The sequence below is a fragment of the Strongyloides ratti genome (genome assembly GCF_001040885.1).
Source record: "Strongyloides ratti genome assembly S_ratti_ED321, chromosome : 2".
Classification (NCBI taxonomy): domain Eukaryota; kingdom Metazoa; phylum Nematoda; class Chromadorea; order Rhabditida; family Strongyloididae; genus Strongyloides; species Strongyloides ratti.
Genome location: NC_037308.1, coordinates 5,842,041 through 5,864,893, shown reverse-complemented (window position 1 = coordinate 5,864,893; position 22,853 = coordinate 5,842,041). Strand labels below are relative to the sequence as shown.

The following is a 22,853-nucleotide window of genomic DNA, read 5'->3' as shown; positions in this document are numbered from 1 at the left end:
AATTGACACTGAATTGGTGACTTGTTCTTTCAACTTATAACTAATGAACACAAACCTCAGGGCAATTTGGAAATATGTTCGAAATTTTTCTTTTCACCTAAAAATATTTCAATATCTAAATCCCCACAATGAAATTTTATTTTGGGAAATTGGAAAATCGTTTAACTTTTGAAATTATTTTATATAAATTTTTGATTGTATTGTGATCTTTCTTCTTTTGGATATTTTTTTTTGATTTGTTTATCCTTTTTCCCAACTATCGAAAAGTTTGCATAGAGGCATCATTTAAAAGGTTAGAAAAACTGTTAAAAAGTAAATTTATAAAATGAATGTTGTTGTTCCAGTAACACGTAAATATATTTTCAATATTCTATTTAATGTAACCATCGAAATTAATAATATTTTGAAATATATGAATCGAAGTGTAATAGGAATTTTTATGTTTGAAAAAGTCATTAAAAAGACCTTGGTTTTAGAAAAAGAACTAAATGACTTAGTGACAAAAGTAGAATTGTTAAACGATTGTGAAACTAAAGCATTTCTTATTCGACGGCTTTCAAATATTAGAAATATTTTCCAGGTTTGTTGATATTTTTGTAGTATTAGTTATCTTTTAGATCATTTTAAAAAATCAACATGAATTAGAAAGAAATTCAATTTTAAAAGAGCATTACTTTTCTATTAAAAATAAATTATTAGATCTTATCAATAGTGACGATAGAGATGATAAAAGTTTTTTGGAATGCTTAGATGAAAAAAAAAAATTTGAAAAGAATCTTTTTGTAATGGGAAGATATGTAGATGTGGACATTAAGGAGTCCTTACAATATTTGGTGGGACTTTTTTATTTGAAATGGGAAAAATTACAAAATTTTATTGAACAAAAAGAACGTTTATTGACAAGTTTTGAATTACAGGTTGAAGAATATTTTTTAAATACTTCAAACAATAACGATGGTAATTTAATTTTTATACTTGGAAAACTTCTCAAACTCAAAAATGATATAAAAATTGAATTGTTGATTACAAGAAAAATTATATTTTTCCCTGAAATTGAAGTTATTAATAGTAATTTTCAACAGATATTTCTTAAAACTATAAGTTTAATTAGAAAAATTGAAAAGAATATAGGGTGTTCTACAAAAGGTGCCGTTGAAATTAATGAATTAAAAAGTCTTGCAGGATTTGAAAAGTCAGTAGATAATGCTTGTGTTTCTCTCTTGCAAACTAAAAATGATTCTAATAATAGTGATTTGAAAATGAATTATTTTCAAGAGTTAAAAGGAAAATTAAATGTTGAATGGATCAAATCAAGTTCACAGGCAGTATGTTATTTTTTTTTCACTTTGGTATGTTTAAGATTACCTTCTAATATCTTTTCTTTAAGATTTCTAGCACTTTGTTTTTATTGTTTATATTTCATACATTTAATAACTACATACAAACATATGGTTGTCATATTCGTGACTTCTTCATCATAGAAAAAAAACAAAATTACATGAATTATTTTTAACTGTACTTTGTACATTTCTATTTTTTTTATTCTTATAGATATTTTTTTAACTTAATTTTATTTGAATGTATTTAATTATTCTTTTAACAATTTGTATTACTGTTATTATATATATTAAAAAATTATTACATGTAGATTTTTTTTATTTTTATGTTCTTAAACATTATGATAATAAATTTAACTTGAATATTCAAATGTTATAATTTAAGCATGTATTCAAATTAAAATGAAACATAAATATTATCTGTGTTTTCTTATTTTACATAGATATATAACAAAAAATATTTGTTTATTTAACCTTGTATGTTTTATAAAAAGAAAAAACCTTGTTTGTTCATGAAACTTTGAACAAAAATTGTTTTATTTTAAAAAACAAAATAAAAAATAGTTTGATCTAACCAAAAAAAAATTAAATGTACAAGTTATCATTTAAAATTTAATTAATTTGATGACTCAATAATTAATTTAAAAACATTACTACCGAGAGGATCATTGTGGCCAAGATCTACATCAACAAAATACTTTGAACAAATCTTATATATCTCTTCAATTTGTGAATCATCATCATGTAAAGAAATTCTTGAAATTTCATCTAAAGCTAACCAAATATCAATATATTTTACAAGTTCCGGTCTATTTTGAAATATATCAAAATGTCGGGAAAGAATAAGTTTTTTTAAAAGATTATTTGCTCTATTTGATGCAGTTTTTTCACTGTACGTTCCCAATGGATTTGTTATAATCATTTCATCCCGTAATCTCCTTATAATTGTTACTTCTCCTTTATAATGCTCTAATTGAGTTGATACTGGAAGATTTAAGTATGTTCTAATTGCATGAACAACAGCTCCTTCAAGAATTTCTGGCATTCGTAATCTAGCTAATGGTAATACATCATCAAAAGTAGCATCCAAAACAAGATGTTTTATTTTTGGATAATTTGCTGCTAACCATGTTGAAGGATAACCACCAATAGACCACCCATATACAATAATATCTTCTTCACGAAAACCTTGAGCCAAAGCATTCTGAAACACAGTATCTATTGCTGCTGCAATTCTATGTGGATATGTTTCACCAATGCTTTCAACAAATCCTGGTGTATTCCATCCCATTACAGAATATCCAAGAGGATGTACTCCATTTACTAAACCAACTTCGTAAAATCCAGCATTTCCTTCACTACAAATAACTAAATATTTTCCATTGCTATCATTTGTATTCCTCCTATCGAAAAAAATGGAATCAATAATGTCATTTTCAGGAGTTAATAATACCATGCGTTTAGCTTTATGAACTAAAAAATAATCCTTTCTAGCATTTAAAAATGTAGGTTGAAAGAAATATTGAAGAAGCGCCACTTGTCCAGGATATAACAATCTCTTTCCAAATGAATGCACCGCAACATATGAAAGAGCATCTCTAACAATATTAAATATACCCCAATCTGGGATTTCATCTTTTCCAACATTATCAAACATTTTTCTTTGATTTGCCATATTAGTTAAAGAATTATCAAAAGTAATTGGACCTTTTGAAATTTCAAAATCATATTTTTCATATACTTTAAATGTTTTTTTATTTAATGAGTTTGTTAATTCTTCTACAAATACACCATATTCTTTGTTCATAACCCTTCCAACAAATCTAGATGAATATCCAAAAAGGTAACAAATAGTTAGAACTCTAAATAAATAAGGTAATGATGTTGTATTTATTAAATTATTGTTAATAGCAACGATTAGTATTACTGGCCATAATGCCATGCATGTATATTTTAAACCACGAAGATTTGAAAGAATATGATTGCCAATATTTTCAAAAATGTTACTATTATAATAATAATCTGGATTTGCAAAAATTGCATAAAGTCTTGGTCCAAATAATACAGTTTTTAAATATTGCCACATCTCTAAAATGTAGAAAAAAAGATACTATTTTAAAAAATAAGGAAAAAATATAGTGGATTTGATGGAAATTTACCCGTAATAAAAAAATTTTTTTTCATAAAATATGCAATAATTTACATTCTTGAAAAAAATTTTCGAACATTCTCTCACAACGATTGAATGTAGTACACTGCCACTATAAATAAAAATTTGGTAGAAAATTCAGTTATGTAAAAGTTTTAACAATAAAAACAACCAATTAAATTAAAAGATTTATAATAATAATATTCCAAGGTAACAAATAAGCACAATTGTAAATAAAAATTACAAAGCAATTGTAAAAAAAAAAGTTATTTTTAATTTATAAAAATATGTTTACTAATAAATGTCATTTAAAAATTCCTGTACTCTAGAAATTTTATCGTTTATAAACAAAAAAATAACTTAAAAATAAAAAGTTTCAAAGAGATTTTAAAAAAAATTGTTGCAATTTTTTAACTTTTATGTTTTGAAACTTCAACATTTTTTGCTAGATATGATTTATTTTTAAAAATGGTATATAACCATTTTAAGTCATATATAAAAAAATTTTGAAATCAATATTTTTTTTAAAGTATAATTTTTAAAAAAAGTTATTTTCTAGTTTAGACGTAACCCTTGTCATAACTGACTACAATTTTTATCCACTAAATATGAATAATTTAAAGACTGACAATTGTAAATCTAGAAAACAGTATGACTAATGGAAAGCTTCAAGGTATTTGATTTATTTCAATAAAATAGGTTAAAAGTCCATCTTTCAAAATAATATAATTTAGTTGATTTCTAGTTTCAAATCGGGATCTATATATAAGGAAAATAAATTAATGATACAAATTATTATTTCTCAAAAAGTTTTGCTTTGATAATTTTAACTAATAATCTTGTTAACTTTCATCTTCTGTATCACTATCTTCTTTTTCTTCCTCTTCTTTTTTGCTTTTACTTTTACTTTTATTTTTTTTCTGTTGTTTTTCTTTTTCTTTTCTTTTTTGCCTTTTTGCCCGTTTTTTAGCAGTTCGTTCAGCTTCTTCTTCTTCTATTTGCTTTCTTTTTAAATAATACTCTTTATCGAGTTCTTCTTTTTTAGCATGTTTGTCAATAAACTCCAATCTTTCATATTCTCGTCTTCTATTATTACGAAAAATATGAAATTCTGCACTACCTGCAGCAGCAGATGAACCAACAACATTTCTAACGAAATCCGGAGCTTCACGGGGTTTTTCTTCTTCCGGAATTGCAGGAATTTCAACAAGCTTATCCTATAAGAATATCTTTTATAATTTGTAATAAATAAGAAAACATACAATATTTTTTTCTAAATAATTTAATCTAACTCGCATTGCATCATATGGATCCGTAGCTTTTTTCTCCAATTCCTCAACAGTTGGTCCACGACGTTTAGCCCGATTATTCATTATTTCAAGGTTTAATACTTTTTAAACATCTAAGTATAAAACTCCAAATAATAAACAACTTAAAATTTTTTCCATTCAAGACTTTTAGTTTTAATTAAAGTACCAATTACTTTATATCCTTTCATATGCATATTTTTAATAAAATCATATATTTAAAAATAAATTATTGTAAATATTTAAATTTTTAATCAATCAAGATTTTTGATGACTAGAAATAATATTTAACATTATATTTAACTAATTGTAGAATTTGATGATTAATGTTCTTTATATTTTTTTTAATTGATTATTTAATAAGTGGTATAGAAGTGAAATCTAATTTACCTTGAACTGCAATACATTATTTTCGGTTAGTTTTTTTCTTAAAATTATGTTCAACAATGATTTATATTTAAAGAATTTTTTTCTAATATTTTTATTTTATGTATTTTTAGCTTTAAATTTTTTTTAATTATTAAATTGAATTAGGAAAAAAAAAAGTTTTTTATAAGAAATAAATTAGTTTCTAAAACAAAATAAAATTGTATTTTTTTGGTTATAACTTTTATTTCCAGCATATAGTATTTATAACTTTAGAAAAATATAAGAATACAACAAAGTTACATGATTTAAAATAGTGTCTTTAAATTTACAATCGGTTTTAAACTTTTTTGTTTCAATATTTTTTTTATTTCTTTTTGATGATTGAATGAAGTATTTTTTAAAACATTTGTTTCATGTTCTGAACAGTAATTCAAAAAAATAAAAATCATTAATTGAATTTTTTTTTAGTAGAGGGTAGAAAAAGTTAAAATAATTTTCAAGATTTTGGCACAAAAAAAATGTATAATACTAGTAGTTTTAAAAAGTGTTTTTAATAAAAAGATTTTTAAGATTTATAATAGTTTAAATCTCAAATATAAGGTTAAGTAAATTGAAATTTATTGTTATTTTTTAATTGAAATTGTTTTTATTTTTTTTCTAGACTTTGTATGATAATTATTATTTATTTATTAATATCTGAACCATATGAATTTGAGATTATTGTGTATAGATGAAAAATTATTTTTGTTATTAATTGTGATTATTATTTTTATCACCATTTTAATTTTCACATAATGTTGAACTATATGTTTATAATAAATTAATTTCGTTGTTTAATATTATTTTTTTTATTATAAAATATATAAATATCAAAAATCAATAACTAAATATAACAATTTTTTTTAACAATAAAGTAAGTTATTTTAATTTACAATAAAACAATTTTTATTATAATATAAGCATTTAACAAAAATATGTTCATAGATCAACATTTAATCGTGCATGATCTATATTTTTCTATGATAAATATAGTTTGTTTTCTATCATTCAAAATAGAAAATTATTTTTATCATAAGATCTGATATACATTAAATCTAAATATTAATTTTTGTTTAAAGTAATTAAGATCAAAAACTATTAAATTTAAACAACTCCATTTATTTTTATTATCAATTTTATCTAAATTTTAACAATAAATAAAAACAACAAATATAAATGTCAAATGAAAGAAAACTTTTAAGTTTCTTTGTTTAAATCTTTTTTATACATTTTTCAAGAAGCAAATTATGCAAATTAAAATAATGTAATAAAATCAAAAATTTAAAATAATTCAAAGTACACTGTTTGTTTTAGCAATATAAATGTTCTACTATTAAGATTAAAAATTTGTAGTAGTTATAAAAAAAATTATGGTGTATTTTAGTATTAAACTATAAGATTTAAAGTATATTATAATTTTCATTTTATTAAAAAAAATTTTTTTTTTCAATATTTAAAAAACAATATAATATGATTCATATAACAGCTACTTATCATTAGTTTAAAACAAAATAAGTTTTTATTAAAAATGTTAATTTTTCAAAGAAACACATTTTTTTTAATATAAAAAGAATTATAAAAAGATAAAAATATTTATAGAAAAATAAGAACAATTTTTAAATAATTTTTAAAATATATTATACTGATTATAAATGTTATGATAAAACATATTTGTCTTAAAAATATGCAAAAAAAATATAGCTTTATTTGATATATAATTGTTTTTTATCAATACCATTTAACTTTTAATATTAATTAATTATTCAAATTCCATTCAAAAATTTATGATATCAATTGATAAATTAAAAAAATAAAAAGTTAATGGAAGATTTATTTTCGTACTATTTAATATGATATTTAGTAAATTATTAGTATTATATATTTTGTAAATACAAAATTTGTATATATGTGCAAGATGTTTTTTTTTTTTATAAATTAAATAATTTACTCTGTTGTGTAACAATTTGTTTGTGTATTAATTGTATTTTCCATTTTCATTGCCTCACTAGCTTTTACCCTTCTTGACTCTTCTTCTACAGCTATAATTGTTACCCATGCCTTGTGATTAGTTTTATTTAGTTTACTTTTACCCCAATGTTCAAAAAGAAGACATACAGTTATCATAATTACAACAAAAATAATGACAAACAAGCTTATAATGAAAAATAAAGTCTCAATTTGCTTCATCTCTTTCCAGCTTGAATTTAAAATAAATAATATATCTTCAGGTGAACTTAGTGTAGTGTTATCATCCTTCTTCATTTTGATAACTGTTTGCATCCCAAAAAAAAAAATAGGAAAATTAAAAATAATAGTATAGATTTCTTATTAGTGAGAAATGATATGACGTATAAATGAGATATCGTGTTGTAATCACTAGGTCCAAGAAATTCATTCTTTTATTGAAAGATAATTTAAATACCATAAAATGAATTACTAAAATTTTAATATAAAAATCCATGACAACTGTACACAATTTTGTTTTTTTTTTTTGAAAGCAATAAAAATGAAAGTTTTTTTTTTGCAATATATTAACTACGAATATACGTAGGAATAAAAAGACAACTCTTCAAAAATCACGTTCACCATCTTCCCAACCATTGTCTTTAACCATATGTATAACTTCAATGATAAATTTTCCCTCTTTGTATTTTTGTGATGCTTCAAATGCATGTTCATATTTCCATCCTAATGTTGTTTTACAACATTCACAAAAGATATCTGCTACTGCATGAAGACCTGTTAATAAAACTCTCTCTTCAGATGGGCCGCAACCAATATTAACCCTTAAAAAAAACAAATATTTTATTATTGAATAAATAATAATTGGATAATGAAAAATAAAATACTTACACTGAATTAAAAAGATATGCCTTTCCTTGAGATCCTTGAAAGGATTTTGAAATTAATTCTGAATGTTTAGCTAGATGAGCACGACAGTGTAAGCAACTATATGCCTTTGTTCCATTAGGAAAATAATCCTTAAAAAGAATTTTTTTTTTTTTATTAATTTTACCCTATCATTCATATAATGTTACCTGAAATGTTTTTAATTTTTTATCTTTTTTTTCAGTATTAATTGGATGAAGAACTTTAACTGCTGGAACAGCCGCCATTATATATGAAAGAAAAACTAGAAAATGTTAACTTTGAAAGAAATATATTTTAAAAGTATGCAATAGAAAAAAAGTAGATTGAAATATTATTTAGCATCCAAGACATGCACGTACTCTGTACTTTTACACTATTTTAAAAATAATGTTTCTGTCGCTAAAAAACATGATTATTCAATGTAATTTGTATATTTTTTCCTCAATAAATATACTTTTTTTTTTTAAATAAATTTAATTTAAATTAGTCTAATAATATATATATATATAGGTGTACTATTAAATGCGGCAACGAAAGAAAAGTATAATGTCGATTGAATATAATGTGATTGTCCCATTCGTTTTCTCCTCCTCTACTCTAAATATCGCTTCAATATAACGTTGTTGACATAGTATTTTTATGCAAAGGACAGAATAGGGATGAATGTGGTATGAACGACTTTTTTAATTAGTCACAATTCATGTTTGTTAAAAAAAATATATATATATAATAATAATAAAAAATTACATTAGTATTTTTTTTTTAAAAATTTAAAAATTCTATAATTAACAAGTATTTAATGAAATTAATATCGACCTATTTTGAAGTCTACTACTATAAAATCTTACTAAAACAAAAAAAAAACATGTATATAAAATAATAATAAAAAAAAAAAACGAAAAATATTTCTTTTATTATGTTTGCTTTTTATTTCCCCGACTGTTACAAGAGCATTAAAGGAAGTTAAAAACAAGCAAAAAATAAATATGCATTTTTTGGAAATCTAAGCAATTCTTTTTCCTTAGCAACTTATATATTTTTAGTATATCAGATGACCATTACCACAACATGTGACATAGAGAAAGCTAACACTGCGTTCCATTGCATTTTAATCACTTTAGTGTATCTGTTTTGTTTAAAATTATCATCAATAAAAAAAAAACCAACGCTTTTATATATTTTTTACAATATAAGATATATTATTTTCTTCGAATATAATAATACACATTATGATGGTAATGATTGTAAGACAAAAACAAAACAGCCAAAATAGTAAACAAAAAAAAAATATACAATTTTTAAAGGTTAAAGTTGAGAGAATTTTATTGTTCGGAAAAATGAAGGACTGTTTTTCCTTTTTGATGTTTGAAGTCTTACCAAATGTTATTTAGAACTTTTAAAAATAGTTTTTATAGATAAAATAATTTTACATATATATATATATTCCTCAAAAATCATTATTTACAAAAAAAAGGTATATTACATTAAATTTAAATAAAAATAAATAAATAAAATGTTCACTTTTAAAACTTTTTTCAATAAAAATTAACTTTAAATTTTTTTATAAAAGTTAACCATCAATAATAGTAAAGTAAAAAAAAAAAAATTTGGAAGATACAAAATTTTATATCATTTTAATCTTTTTTTAAGTATTTTTTTTTTAAAATGAATATTTAAATCATTTCAAATTTGCTTTCATTTTTATATATGTGTAAATAGAGTGTACTTATAAAAATACATACCATTTATAATTTTTTTTTATATTTCTTTAGTTAACCATATTGTAATTATTGTCCACAACAACCATTACATCAAAATATTTCAACAATTATAATGCAAAAATTTATTAATAGTTTTTTAAAACAAGTATTTTTCTAGCATTCTCTAAATAATTCTGAACAAATAAAGTTATTAACGCTATTGAATGTACTATTATAAAAGTAAAACTTTAATAAAATTTTATTTTTTGAATAATTTACCATTTAATTTTATATTATATTATATCTTATTTAAATTAAATTACCATAGTAACTTATTTTTTGTTATTACTACTGTATATCTATAAAAGATTCTTTGTTTATTAACTTTGCTTTTTTTTTTGTTATTAAAACAATATTTATAAAAAAAAATTTTAAAATATAAACTTTACTAATTTCCTGAATTCTAAAATTTTAGTAAAGTAAAAATTTTAAAGTAATATTTCCATTTAAAAGATAGATAAAAGCGTGAAAAATGAAAGTACTTTTTTAGATAAGGATATTTTTTATGGCAATTTAAAAAAAACAAATTTTAAAGACATTCAAATTTTTAATCAAAACTTTTAGAAGTATAAGTAATAACTAAGTGTGTATAAAAGAAAATGGATGGTTTTTTAGATTAAAGTAAAATTTTTGATAAGTAAATAAAAAAAAATATTTCAAAATTGTACATTTTTTAATAGATGTTGTTACTTATTCATTTTATGCTACTTAAAAAATCTGAATAAATTTGGAAATAATAATATTTAATTAACAGTGATAAAAATCAAATGTTAAATCTAATTAAATCAATTTCAAAAAAATTTATTAATTTTAAAATCATAAAAATATGTTACTTATAACCATATATTAAAAAATTTGTTAAAATTTAAATAATTTTTTTTGATAAAATTCTACCAATTTATTTTAACCATAAAATTTCAAATACTTTTATAATTTAAACAAACTTTCATCATGTTTAAATATTAAATTTATTATTGAAATGTATACATTTATGATTTTAAAGAAATTGTCAAAATAATCTAAAAATATTTTTTTATAAAAAACATTAATGAATTACAGATATGTTAAAGTTAGAAAATTGAAGTAATTTGTATTTCAAATTAATGACCTTTTTATTTTTAAAAAAAAATTGAAAAAATGGCACGACAAATTAGAAGGTATTTAAAAAAAATCTTTGTTTCTTGTTTATAAATAAAATTTTTAACATATTATTTATATTCATTTTTAATTGACAGTTTGTTTAATGATACTGTCATTCCAATAAAATATATTCTTTAAAGATTAAAAAATTATCTTTAAAAATGAAGTGTATGACAATTAAAAATAAAACATTTTGTGGAGAAAAAGTTTATAATTAAGATTTTTAAACAATATTGTTTTTAAATTTCAAAAACACATAAAATTTATCTAAGAAATTAATCTGTTATTTGAGAATCTTATAATTTTTTAAATAAACAAAAGGTAATTGCCGCCAGCAGGGGTCGAACCTGCGACCTTGGGCTTATTAGACCCACGCTCTAACCGACTGAGCTATGGCGGCACGCTGTGGGTGGCCTTCAAATATACCTAATAATATTTCAAGTTAAAAAAATAAATTTATCATCATAGCTAAATTGTTAACAATAAATTAGGTAAAATAAATAAAATTACCGAGAAATTTAATGTTTGCCGATAGTTAATGTTGTTGTCATTAAAATGTTTTGCTAAAGTTAATTAGTTTTTCCATCATATTAGTGTCACATTAATAATTATACAAATTATAGTTAGTATTAATATTTAAAAATATTTTTTAATAAAAATTATTGGAAAACGAAGCCAAAAATTATTTGATTGAAATTTTAATAACTACAAATTAATATATAAACATAAAATAAATAACTGTTATTGATTTTTCCAATATTGTTTTTCGATGGTAATAGTTACAAATAACTATAAATTTTTTTATATATTTACTTTAACAATTTTAAATATAATAAAATTTGTAGCATTGCAAAAAATATATATAAGAAGTATTTCCAATAAATGTTGTTTTTATTTAATTGAAATTTGTTTTATAAATTAATGTTAAAAGTATATTTGCAAACTGATTATATACTTATAATGTATTATGATTTAAAAACATTTTCAAAAATATTGTTAAAATATAGATGTATAATAAAGTTTTTGTTAATTTTAATTACCACGATATATTTTTACTTTGTAAAATTTTCAAAATTATTTTATTTGATTGATTTAAAACTTTTTAAAATATAATATAATTAAGAATAAATTTATTAAATGTGTAATTCATTAATATATGTATACAAAGTCATAATATTTATTGTTAGAAAATTGTTATAGATTATTATTTTTCTGATTCATTTGTTTTTTATTATTTTCCATTTTATTTTTAAGTTGTGTTTCAAATGTTGTCAATTTCTTTTCCATACCTTCATTAGCCTCACCAACACAAGATGATAAAAATTCTTCAGTTAAAATTTTGTTTTTATTAGTATCTTCCTCCAATCCAATATTTGATTTCTTATTGTTCTTCTTTTCTTTAACCTTTTGACATGCCTTAGAAGAAGGCTTATCTTTTTTATTTTTTCCATCAACCATTTGTTGTTTATTTTTACAACTTACATTAGTTTTTTTAACAGAACGATTTTCTAAGTTACGGTCTTTTTTGACACTTACATTTTTAATTGATGAATTTTTATTTTTTCCTTCCAAATCTTTGGTTGTTTTCTTTTTTGATATGACATGTTTCTTTATTGCATTATTTTTCCTTGGTTCTAATCGAATATTTAAAGATTTCTTGGCTTCCATCGGTAGATGTTCCCATTGATATGGATCTTCCATTTTTATTTTAGCTTCTTTCATTAATTTGCTAATTTCATTAAAACACATTTCATAATCTGGTTTATCATATACTCCTAAACCATCAATATGTTTTAATATACAATGAAAACCTTTTGGAAGAAATTTACAATATGTTTCATATGTACATTTAAGTTTCATTTCTTCAATATCTTCATCTTTATCTACAGCTCTCCAAGGTAATTCATTATAAAAGTCCATTGATAAGAAAGCCCAAGCATACATATCATCTCTTCTTCCAAGTTCTTTTCTTAAATGAGCATTTGGACTACAATGTGAAATTGTTCCTGTATATTCAACACCAACTTTTGGTTTTTTATTAACAACTTTTACAGGATTCTCTTTACTACCATATTCTCTTGATAATCCAAAATCAAGCATATAAATTATTATACCATCAGTTTCATGATTTTTATCACCAATAGTAAAGTTTGCTGGTTTTAAATCATTATGTAAATAACCAATATTATGTAAAGCTTGTACAGATTCTAGTGTTTGATATGCAACACGTATAAATGTATTATATTCAAATTTTTCTTCTGGTAAATATGTGCAAATATCATATAAATTAGGTCCAACAAGTTGTAATACCATATATGAAAATAAAGGACGTTGACCATTAATATATAAATTAGTAAAATGATACATATTTCCTTCAGCTTCTAATTTTCTTAGTATACTACATTCATAAACTAAACCATTTGATGTTGATGTACCTTTTTTATTTAATTCAGCTTTAAAAGCACCAGATATTGTTTCACCAGAACGTTTATGCATTGTACATTTGTAAACACATCCAAATCCTCCTTCACCTAATAAATTATGAATTTCAATTCCATTAACTTTTCTTCCTGTTAATTCATTATGTTTAACATTACTAATATTTTCATTGTCTAATGATTTATCAGATGGTTTAACAAGTTCATAAGATATAAAATTTTCAATTTCAACATTATCTGGCATATTTTTTTTTAAAAAAGGAGTTAATATGTTAAATATAATATAATAATATATATGACTTAATTTTATAAATTCTTGCATTTAAACATTTTATATTATAAAAGATATTCATAATTTTTCAAATTTTAAAACTATTATATTTTTAATAAATAAATAATAAAAAAAAATTTCATTACTTGAATTTATTATATATAATTGAAATTTATTTTTAAAAAATTTTTATTTACATAAAATTTATTTATATAACTTAATTATAAATCAAAAAGATCTTGCATTTCTTTGATTGATTCATGTAATAATTCACTAAATCTTTTGCTATCTGTATGTTTTTGACTTTTATAACTTGTAATATGAATTATTAAACTATGATTTCCACCAAAACGATAACATATACCATATCCTTTTTTATCAACAGCTCCAAATGCAGCTCCTTGCCACATTGCATCAGTATCATTATCTTCATCAACTTGATTAGTAACAAATGGTGGTTGACTAGTTGATAAAGTCCATTTTTGTTGAATATATGTATCCAAAAATTCATCTTTTTTATTTAATATTTGTGATAATACATATAATACAAATAAATGTCTATCAAATCCTTTTCCAACCATACATTGTTTATTATTATATGTATGAACTTCTGTTGCCTTTTTTAATAATGAATATTTTTCTTTTTTTGTTTTATTATTATCTAACATACCTCTTACAAAGTTACATGAATCTTTTGTAACACTTCTTAATGTTTCAGTTCTTGAATTTTGATAAAATCTAACAGATGCAGCTTCATAAGTTAAATCAAATTTATTTTGATCTTTAAAATAAGCTAATTGAATTGCCATTTGTATAAAACCATCTGGTGAAATTTTACCTTTTTTTATGATTCCTTTACCAAAATCTCTTAATATTAAAGATTTTAAATCAACATCTGTTGCTCTATCTAATGCCTCATTATAACATCTTCTAGCTTCTTTTTTCATTTCAGGTGACATTTCAAAATAAAGACGTTCCACTGGTATTTTACCTCTTTTAATTGGTCTTTGATATATATCTTCAATTACTTTTGGATATTCCATATTATATTTATCTGCTATAATATAATTCTCCATAAAATGATCAAACTCTGAACCATCAGCAATGGAATGTTCTGTTGTACCACCAAAACGACCACTTTTTGTTACAACATAATTAACACTTTTGTCAACCCATCTATTTATACCATTACCTGTTAAATTTTCAAGTAAAAATTTTTCTGTAGATTGATCATCATTAGAAATATCATTTCTATCACATAAATAAATAACACAAATAGAATTTTCAATAATTTCAAGATTTTTTTTATTATTTTCATTTGAAAGGAAAAATTTATTTCTATTTATAGCCCATGAATCTCTTTTATCTGTTGTAAAAGCAGGTACCAATTTTTCATCATCATCCATATTCTCATCTTTTAATAATATATCAACAATTTTTTCATATAAAACTTCAATTTTTTCTGGTACATTTGTTTTTTCATCAAAAGCATTAATTTTATATATTGCACCTTTATGAATTAAAATACAATAATTTGTTGGACCATTATTAATAAGATAATCTTTTTCTATACCTGGTACTCTACAACTACAGAAATTTTTTTTATAATGATTCATACAAAACATTCCTTCACCAATAGGTTTTGGTTGTTCTCTATCAATTGCTAATTGAGATTGACCTTCAAGATAAACAACGTGTGCAGCACGGCGTGCTTGATTTGCTGGTACTGGTTTAACTATATCAACATAACCAACAGAAGAATTAATAAGTAATGGATCTCTACCATAAAGATAAGCACCTTGTTCCCAAAAATTTGTAACATAATTATCTTGAAATAATGAATATAATTTTGTTGATAATTGAAGAATCTTTGAAGTAGTAGATTTTTTAAATTCTATTGCTAATGATTCAATTTTTAAAAATTCATCTTCAGGAAAAATTTCTTTAATTGATTCAATATATTTATCAACACTTTCATTAACTGATGGAACTGGTAAATTTGGTAACAAATAATCACATGAATTAAAACCTGGTGGATTTAATTTTTTTATTATACCTCTAACAATACCAAATAATTTTGTTTTTATTGATGGTTTTTTAGGATCTTCAAAAAGAAATCCTTTATATGAAAAATATGTATATTTTAAAAATTTTCTTAATAAATATACACTTGTTGATGTAAATATTGTTGATAAAATTCCAATTTTAGCATAATTTAATAAACAATATTCTTCAAAAATAGTAAATGTTTTATTAAATATGTTAGAATAATTTTTATCTAAATATACTCCAAATCCAATAGATGAAGAAATAAAGACAAAAGGTGATACTGGATAAAGATTATTTTTAAATGATAACTATAAAAATTATAATAATAAAATTAATTTAAAAAATTTTCAAACCTTTGTTTTGTAAAAAAATCTTTCAACTTTTGATGGAAAAGATGCATTTAAAGGGTATTCTGGTTTTGGACCCTTAAATTTCTTATCTACATTTGACGACATTTTAATATAATAACTATCTTTAGTAAGATATTTAAATAGTATAAAATGTTAAAGTAATATAAAAATTGCACTTTTAAATAGTAAATTTTTAGACGCCCATTTATAACTCACATTTTTGATAAAATTTTAAAAAGCTACATACTACAATTACACTATATACATTTATTTTACTATATTATATCTACTACTCGGTGACTACAAACTATAAAATTTTTTTTTTTACACTCTCTCTCTTTTAAAATTTATATAACTATATATAAAAGAGGATAAATTTATTGGTGTACATTAAAACATTATGATAACTATATATATTTTTTTTTTCTTCAATTTATACAATATAAGAAATATATAAATGTCAAACATTTTATGATATGTTTCCATTGAAATAATTATATTAGTAAATATAAATTGGATATTAAAATTTGATATCCAAAAATAATTTTAAAATTTCTTCTGTTGATGGTCTATCTATATAATTAACATTCATCATTTTTTTAATAAGATTTTTAATATCTTCTGGAATATTTAAATTTGCATCAAAACGTACAACTCCACTATTACTTCCCAATGCATAACTTCCACCTTTTTGATACTCCAAGTCATATGGACCTCTTAAGTGAAATAATGAAAAAAGTATACATCCTAAACTATATATATCAATTTTTTCATTTAATTCTGTTCCAACTTCACAATTAAAAAGTTCACATGCTCTATATGGCATTGAACATAACTCATTAGCTTCATCAATCATCTTTCTACTATGTTTAGAATCTATTATTGTTTCTATATTTTCTGTTGCTGAACCAAAATCCATTATTAAAATAGTATCTTTTTCATTTATTAACAAATTAGCTGGTTTTAAATCTCTATGTATAACAATAGGATTTCTATGATGAAGATAATTTACACCTTCTAATATATCATGAAAAAATTTTTTTATCCTATCTATACTTATATATGTTTTAATTTCTCCTTTATTTAAAATATCATACTCATCTTGTAATGTTCCATGTTTAATGTAAGGCATTAACATTAAAAAATTTCCTCCATCACCTGTTAGTGTAATATCTATTTGGTAGTCTAAAAGTTTTAAAATATTTTTATGATCAAATGATTGATGAAGTTCAATTTCTTTTTTAATTCTATTAACTAGATATGTTGAATTAGTTTCCATATGTTTTAAAGCATATTTTTTTGAATCATGTTCAACAAGATAAACTTGTCCAAAACCTCCAGTTGCTAGTAATTTTAATGTACGATATGTTTTATCATTTATTTTAAATGAAGAATTTTTTCCAAGACATCCTAATGAAAGATAATATAATAGATTAAAATCCATACCTAAAAATTAAATTATTTTTATAAAGTTTATGAAAAAAAATAGAATGGATTATACCATTAAAAAAAGACATTAATTATTATTGAAATAAATATTTATTATTAATAAATTATAATTCCTCTTTTGGTATTTCAACTTTTTCTATAACAATTGAATCTTCTGTATCACTAACATATCCAGGATCATTTGTATATCTTTCTGGTACTACAATAAGAGGATAAACTGTAAATGCTTTAAGATTACGATTTGAAAAATATTTTTTCCATTCAATAAATGGATGATTATCATACATTATTGGAATATACTCATCTAATGCCATCATCTTTTCTAATGGTTTACCTGCCAATAATTTTTTTGCTCCACTATTACTTAAAGCATAACCTAAAGTCCAGTAAGAATAGGTAACTGAACTAAGATGTCTATGACCAGGAATAAAATATTCTTTTGCTTTTGGATTTTCTTTTCTTCTACCTAAATAAATAAAATCCCATTCTTCATTTGTAGTATCTAAATCAGATACCAAACGCCTCAAAATTCCTGTTGCATTTTTAGAAAAACGAACATCATCCTCAAAAACAATCACTTTATTCAAATTATTTTTAACAACATTTTCCCAAATTTTGTAATGACTCATAAAACATCCAATTTCACCTTTTTTCATTGGTCTTTTATGATAAGGATCCATATAATTAGGAAGGAATTTAATTGTTTTACTAATATCTTCATCACTTAACTTTTTTCCATCAACAGCCTCCCATCTTTCATACATAAAACCAACAGTTTTTAATATTTCATCCATTTTTTCCATTCTTTCACTTCTTCTTTTTAAATTAATTAAATAAATTTTATCAAAAGAAAATCTATTTGGAATTGGGTAAGATTTTTTTAAAATTTTAGATGATGGTAAAGAATACAAATCACCTTCTGAAATTCTATTAGCAACAAATAAATTAATTAAATCTTCTTTCTCATTTTTTTCTAAATTTTCATAGTCAAAAAAATATCCATAATTATACTGATTATTAAGATATAATGGAATATTCATTATTTTAGCTGAATGAAGGAATACCTCAATTTCATTAGAATCTTTATCAACATTTCTAATGTTATCTTTTTCAAATGTTAAGTAAGATGAATCCATTTTTTTTAAATTTATATAAATAGGTTCTATTAATATATCATTAATTTCAAGATTATTTTTTTCATTAAATTCAAGAAACTCCTCATTTAAATCTGTTATTCCATAATTTTCTGCATTTGTTTTACCTTGAAAGCCATCAAATAATAATGATGAAACAATAGGACTATCTAATTTAGATAAATTTATTAATGCTTTTTCAGATAAGATTATACCAATATTAGAAATAAAAACTCGACCACAATTATTATTTCTTGCTAATGTTAAACTATTTTCACGCCAGTTTTTAATATCTTGATGAATAGTTATTGAATGAAATAATTTATTTAGTTCTTTCTTCCATCTACAATTAAATAATCAATACAAAATTATATATCTTACCGAATGAGGGCAGTATTTGTTGTTTCATCATAAATATAGAAATTAATTGATAATTTATCTTTTGGATATTCCCAATTTTCAACATTTCCTAAAACATAACTTAAAGCTTTAATTTCATTTGTTAGAACATTAAAGTTTATACATGTTAAAGGATACAAATGTCTGTAATCACCATCATCAATACTAGCACCAGGAAATAAGGATGTTGTTTGATGGAAAATTAAAATAAAGTATAGTAGAAATAACATATAAATATTATTTAAATTATTATATATCATAATTCTTAAAAACATTTTGTATTATATCTACTCTTAGACGTATGCCAATCTAATAATAACCTCTTTCTAACCGATTATTATTTTTATTATTCCTCGTCTGCTGCGCTACTTTTATATTCTCTTTTGTTATAAATAATATATACATTCATTTGATTGAACAGAAGTGGCAATGATTTTTTGAATAATTAATGATTGCTTTACTTATATAATCTATTAGTAGTAAAATATAGTTTAATATAATAAATACTTTTCATTTAATAGAATCACTTTTGTTATGTATAATTTTTCTTTATACAAAGTAACATGTTTTGATAAAATATTTTTATAAAATAACTCTGTACTATACTATATATTTTTTTACTACATTAATAAACTATATTTTTTTTTTCATATCTTATTGAAACATCAATCAAAAAATATTAAAAACTGGAAGAAAAGATATGTATAAATTTATAAATAAAATATAGAAATATATTCAATATTAGTTATTTACTTTATTGGTTATCTTAGTTTTTTTTTTATATTTAAAAGTTTTCAAAATGAAGAGACATTATTCCAATCAAAGTGTAAAATTTTTTTTACCATACCATTAAAAATTTTAAAAAATATTATTTTATAATTTAAAATATTATCTTAATAATTTAGATGATTATTTGTTTTTAAAATGGCAGAAACAAAAGAAAGTAATTCTATGAAAGTGAATGATAATAATAATTTGTTGTCCACAAGTTTAGAAAATAACATCAATAATAAAGAGGATACCAATAATATTGAAAAAGTTATAGATAATGTTATAGTGGGACCTGTAGAGAAAAGATGTTTTGTTCGAAGAAATGATAGTAAAGATATGGTATATTCTTATTCAGAAAAAAATATAGAAAACCCCTCATCAAGTTATGATAATTTTATTGACAACAACAAAAAAGATACAAAAAGTTTAAATAATATTAAAAATGATGCTTTAAATTGTGAATATATACAATTGTTAGTTAGAAATAGTAAAGCTGGTAGTAATATGGTATGTTTTAAATATAATAAAATAATATTTTGTTTAGAAGAATCGTTCTAATAAAATAAATATTGCAAAAGATACTACTTGCAAGATGATAGCAAAACGACTACGTTCCACAAAATTATGTGACATAAAAAATATTGTTTGTCTTATTGAAGATTGTGGTAGGATGTTTCAAGATATATCTGTTCTTGCATTTCATTTAACTTATTCACATCAAAATCATTATATGCCTAAAGAATTACGTACTACATGCCTAATATGTGGTCATAAATTTTTATCTATACAAGGTAAACGGGTTCATGCTTGTAATTTTCATAAAAAAATTTTAAAACAACATAATGAGGAATGTATTAAACAAACACCACGAATATATCAATGTGCCACTACTAACTTTTCTCATTCTAATAATGAGGAAAAATATTTAAACTGGGATGATGATAGTGATGAGGATATATTAGAAGAAATCATTTATGAAGAAGAATTATAATATTATACATATCATTTATGTACTATGTATTTGTTAATGTTTAATATTACTATAAATTTTAATATCATAACGATTTACATTTTTATAACAAAAATAGCACTATTAAAGTATTTTAGCTTTTTAATATTTTATTATTTTAGTTTTTTAAAAAAAAAAAATTATTAATAGAATAAATTTATACACTATGTATAATGTAAGAAGATACTTATTTTCACTACCAAAAGTAAATAAAAATCAAGTATATGCTGAAAAACGAGTTATTGGGTATTCATCTAGTCAAATGTATAATGTTGTAAATAATGTAGAAAAATATTCAGAATTTGTTCCATGGTGTAAAAAATCAGAAGTAGTTAAAATTAGTGATAATTTAACAATATGTGAATTAACAATTGGCTTTCCACCATTATGGGAAAAATATAAATCTAGGGTTACTAGCTTACCTCCATATGTTGTTCATTCTGTTTGTGCAGATGGATCATTATTTGAAGTTTTAGATACAACATGGAGATTTGGACCAGGATTATCTGAAAATTTAGATCAAACGTGTACATTATATTTTTCATTAACATTTCAATTTAAATACTCTATTCATGCTCAATTATCTCATTTGTTTTTTGATCAAGTTGTCAAAACAATGGTTAAAGCATTTTTAAAAAGAGCAGAAAATTTATATGGACCTCCATCATTTAATCATTTTGATAGTAACATTGAAATTATTGATTATAAAAGCTAATAATATTATATATACATATAATTATTTTAAAAAATTTTTATCTTAATTACTTTTATTAAACTACTAAATACACATTTATGCATTTTGATTAATTATCAAAATAACTGATTTTTTAAAGTTAAAGAAAGTTTATAAAGCTTAAAAATCTTTAGAAATACCCACTAAAATTGCTCCAAAAGAAGTTATTCCTATTGCTAAGGCAAGTAGTAGCATATTTTCTTTACCAGTAATCTCTTTAAAATAAAATACTCCCCATAAAGCAGCACATATTCCTGGGACCATACTTATGATAGGGAATGTTATGGCTTGACTTAAGGCATCATTAGCAACAAACCTATAAGTTTGAAAAGTAAAAAAAAAATTAATATAAATAAATATGAAAAATTAGTTAAAAAAATGAAAATAAAATTTACCATGACAATTGAGCTACACTCCACAAAATTCCTGTAATAATAGAAGGCAAGATAATTTCATTGTTAATTTCTGGTTTATTTTGTTTATATATAGAATAAATGATCATAAACATAGTTGATGTCACAAAAATTCCAGTATAATGTGAAAAGGCAAAAGCTATAGCATCTTTAGGTGCATCTGGATATTCTTTTGGGTGACTTTGAATATATACAACAGGAAGAAATGTGAAACCATAACACATTCCAGAACAAATAGAAAGAAATATTCCTATTCTCATTTTAAATTTTGGATTATTTATGTTTAAAATTTCTGTTTCAACAATAGTACTATCTGTATTATGTAGATTTGTTTCTTCATCTACCTCATCAACAGGTCCAAATGACTCTTGTGAGTCAGATCTTTCAATAGCTGATGATTTAATTCGTGAAAATAAGAAACCACCAATGATAACAAAAATAAGACCAAAATAATTAATTATTGGAGATTTAGGAATAGAAGGTATTGTATCAAATAATCCAAATCTTCCACATGCCCATCCAACAACACAATTTACTGTACCCCATATTAACATTCCTAATGCAACACCAATCATATTAATAATAGGAATTGCTGCTAAATTTCCTGTGGCCCAAAAAACTCCACCTTCAAAAGATTAATATCAAAAAAGAGAAACTTTAATCTTACCCCACATAGCTAATGGTTGAAAAGATGGAAAATTACTGTAAAAATTAACAATAACTCCAACAAACATTATCGTAAGACCCATTATCCATTGTACAAATACTCCATCTCCTGAATTAAATTTTTTTATAGGAACAAACATAGAACCAAAAAATAAAGATGAAATGGCACAAGCCAACAGTCCTACCACTGTTGACATAAT

At 22.3% G+C, this 22,853-nt stretch overlaps 12 protein-coding genes across 12 annotated transcripts; 3 read left to right on the top strand and 9 right to left on the bottom strand.

Annotated features, from left to right (window-relative positions):
* Positions 1-43: 43 nt before the first annotated feature.
* SRAE_2000187200 (Hypothetical protein) lies at positions 44-1,513 on the top strand (the record flags this gene model as incomplete). The annotated part of the gene is made up of 5 exons (XM_024652874.1): positions 44-76; positions 277-292; positions 345-580; positions 618-1,349; positions 1,388-1,513. The coding sequence occupies 5 exons, from the start codon at positions 44-46 to the stop codon at positions 1,511-1,513; spliced, it is 1,143 nt and encodes a 380-aa protein (XP_024506407.1).
* Positions 1,514-1,953: 440 nt separating this feature from the next.
* Positions 1,954-3,521, bottom strand: SRAE_2000187100 (Hypothetical protein; the record flags this gene model as incomplete). The annotated part of the gene is made up of 2 exons (XM_024652872.1): positions 1,954-3,425; positions 3,497-3,521. 2 exons carry the CDS (start codon positions 3,519-3,521, stop codon positions 1,954-1,956), a joined length of 1,497 nt encoding a protein of 498 aa, XP_024506406.1.
* Positions 3,522-4,328: 807 nt separating this feature from the next.
* On the bottom strand, positions 4,329-4,859 carry SRAE_2000187000 (PRKR-interacting protein 1; the record flags this gene model as incomplete). The annotated part of the gene is made up of 2 exons (XM_024652871.1): positions 4,329-4,703; positions 4,749-4,859. The coding sequence occupies 2 exons, from the start codon at positions 4,857-4,859 to the stop codon at positions 4,329-4,331; spliced, it is 486 nt and encodes a 161-aa protein (XP_024506405.1).
* A 2,286-nt stretch (positions 4,860-7,145) lies between these two features.
* SRAE_2000186900 (Hypothetical protein) lies at positions 7,146-7,481 on the bottom strand (the record flags this gene model as incomplete). The annotated part of the gene is made up of 1 exon (XM_024652870.1): positions 7,146-7,481. One exon carries the CDS (start codon positions 7,479-7,481, stop codon positions 7,146-7,148), a length of 336 nt encoding a protein of 111 aa, XP_024506404.1.
* Positions 7,482-7,770: 289 nt separating this feature from the next.
* SRAE_2000186800 (Protein yippee-like CG15309) lies at positions 7,771-8,317 on the bottom strand (the record flags this gene model as incomplete). The annotated part of the gene is made up of 3 exons (XM_024652869.1): positions 7,771-7,987; positions 8,055-8,182; positions 8,240-8,317. The coding sequence occupies 3 exons, from the start codon at positions 8,315-8,317 to the stop codon at positions 7,771-7,773; spliced, it is 423 nt and encodes a 140-aa protein (XP_024506403.1).
* A 3,849-nt stretch (positions 8,318-12,166) lies between these two features.
* On the bottom strand, positions 12,167-13,654 carry SRAE_2000186700 (Protein kinase domain and Serine/threonine-/dual specificity protein kinase, catalytic domain and Protein kinase-like domain-containing protein; the record flags this gene model as incomplete). The annotated part of the gene is made up of 1 exon (XM_024652868.1): positions 12,167-13,654. The coding sequence occupies one exon, from the start codon at positions 13,652-13,654 to the stop codon at positions 12,167-12,169; it is 1,488 nt and encodes a 495-aa protein (XP_024506402.1).
* A 248-nt stretch (positions 13,655-13,902) lies between these two features.
* On the bottom strand, positions 13,903-16,185 carry SRAE_2000186600 (Acyltransferase ChoActase/COT/CPT family-containing protein; the record flags this gene model as incomplete). The annotated part of the gene is made up of 2 exons (XM_024652867.1): positions 13,903-16,038; positions 16,084-16,185. 2 exons carry the CDS (start codon positions 16,183-16,185, stop codon positions 13,903-13,905), a joined length of 2,238 nt encoding a protein of 745 aa, XP_024506401.1.
* A 415-nt stretch (positions 16,186-16,600) lies between these two features.
* SRAE_2000186500 (Serine/threonine-protein kinase 16) lies at positions 16,601-17,597 on the bottom strand (the record flags this gene model as incomplete). Its single annotated transcript, XM_024652866.1, has 2 exons — positions 16,601-17,526; positions 17,582-17,597. 2 exons carry the CDS (start codon positions 17,595-17,597, stop codon positions 16,601-16,603), a joined length of 942 nt encoding a protein of 313 aa, XP_024506400.1.
* Positions 17,598-17,633: 36 nt separating this feature from the next.
* On the bottom strand, positions 17,634-19,291 carry SRAE_2000186400 (Glycosyltransferase 25 family member; the record flags this gene model as incomplete). Its single annotated transcript, XM_024652865.1, has 3 exons — positions 17,634-19,005; positions 19,044-19,131; positions 19,216-19,291. 3 exons carry the CDS (start codon positions 19,289-19,291, stop codon positions 17,634-17,636), a joined length of 1,536 nt encoding a protein of 511 aa, XP_024506399.1.
* A 694-nt stretch (positions 19,292-19,985) lies between these two features.
* On the top strand, positions 19,986-20,823 carry SRAE_2000186300 (Zinc finger, C2H2 domain-containing protein; the record flags this gene model as incomplete). The annotated part of the gene is made up of 3 exons (XM_024652864.1): positions 19,986-20,004; positions 20,056-20,339; positions 20,377-20,823. 3 exons carry the CDS (start codon positions 19,986-19,988, stop codon positions 20,821-20,823), a joined length of 750 nt encoding a protein of 249 aa, XP_024506398.1.
* A 184-nt stretch (positions 20,824-21,007) lies between these two features.
* Positions 21,008-21,556, top strand: SRAE_2000186200 (Coenzyme Q-binding protein COQ10, mitochondrial; the record flags this gene model as incomplete). Its single annotated transcript, XM_024652863.1, has 1 exon — positions 21,008-21,556. One exon carries the CDS (start codon positions 21,008-21,010, stop codon positions 21,554-21,556), a length of 549 nt encoding a protein of 182 aa, XP_024506397.1.
* Positions 21,557-21,694: 138 nt separating this feature from the next.
* SRAE_2000186100 (Transmembrane protein 144) lies at positions 21,695-22,850 on the bottom strand (the record flags this gene model as incomplete). The annotated part of the gene is made up of 3 exons (XM_024652861.1): positions 21,695-21,890; positions 21,970-22,612; positions 22,655-22,850. 3 exons carry the CDS (start codon positions 22,848-22,850, stop codon positions 21,695-21,697), a joined length of 1,035 nt encoding a protein of 344 aa, XP_024506396.1.
* Between the last annotated feature and the right edge of the window lie 3 nt (positions 22,851-22,853).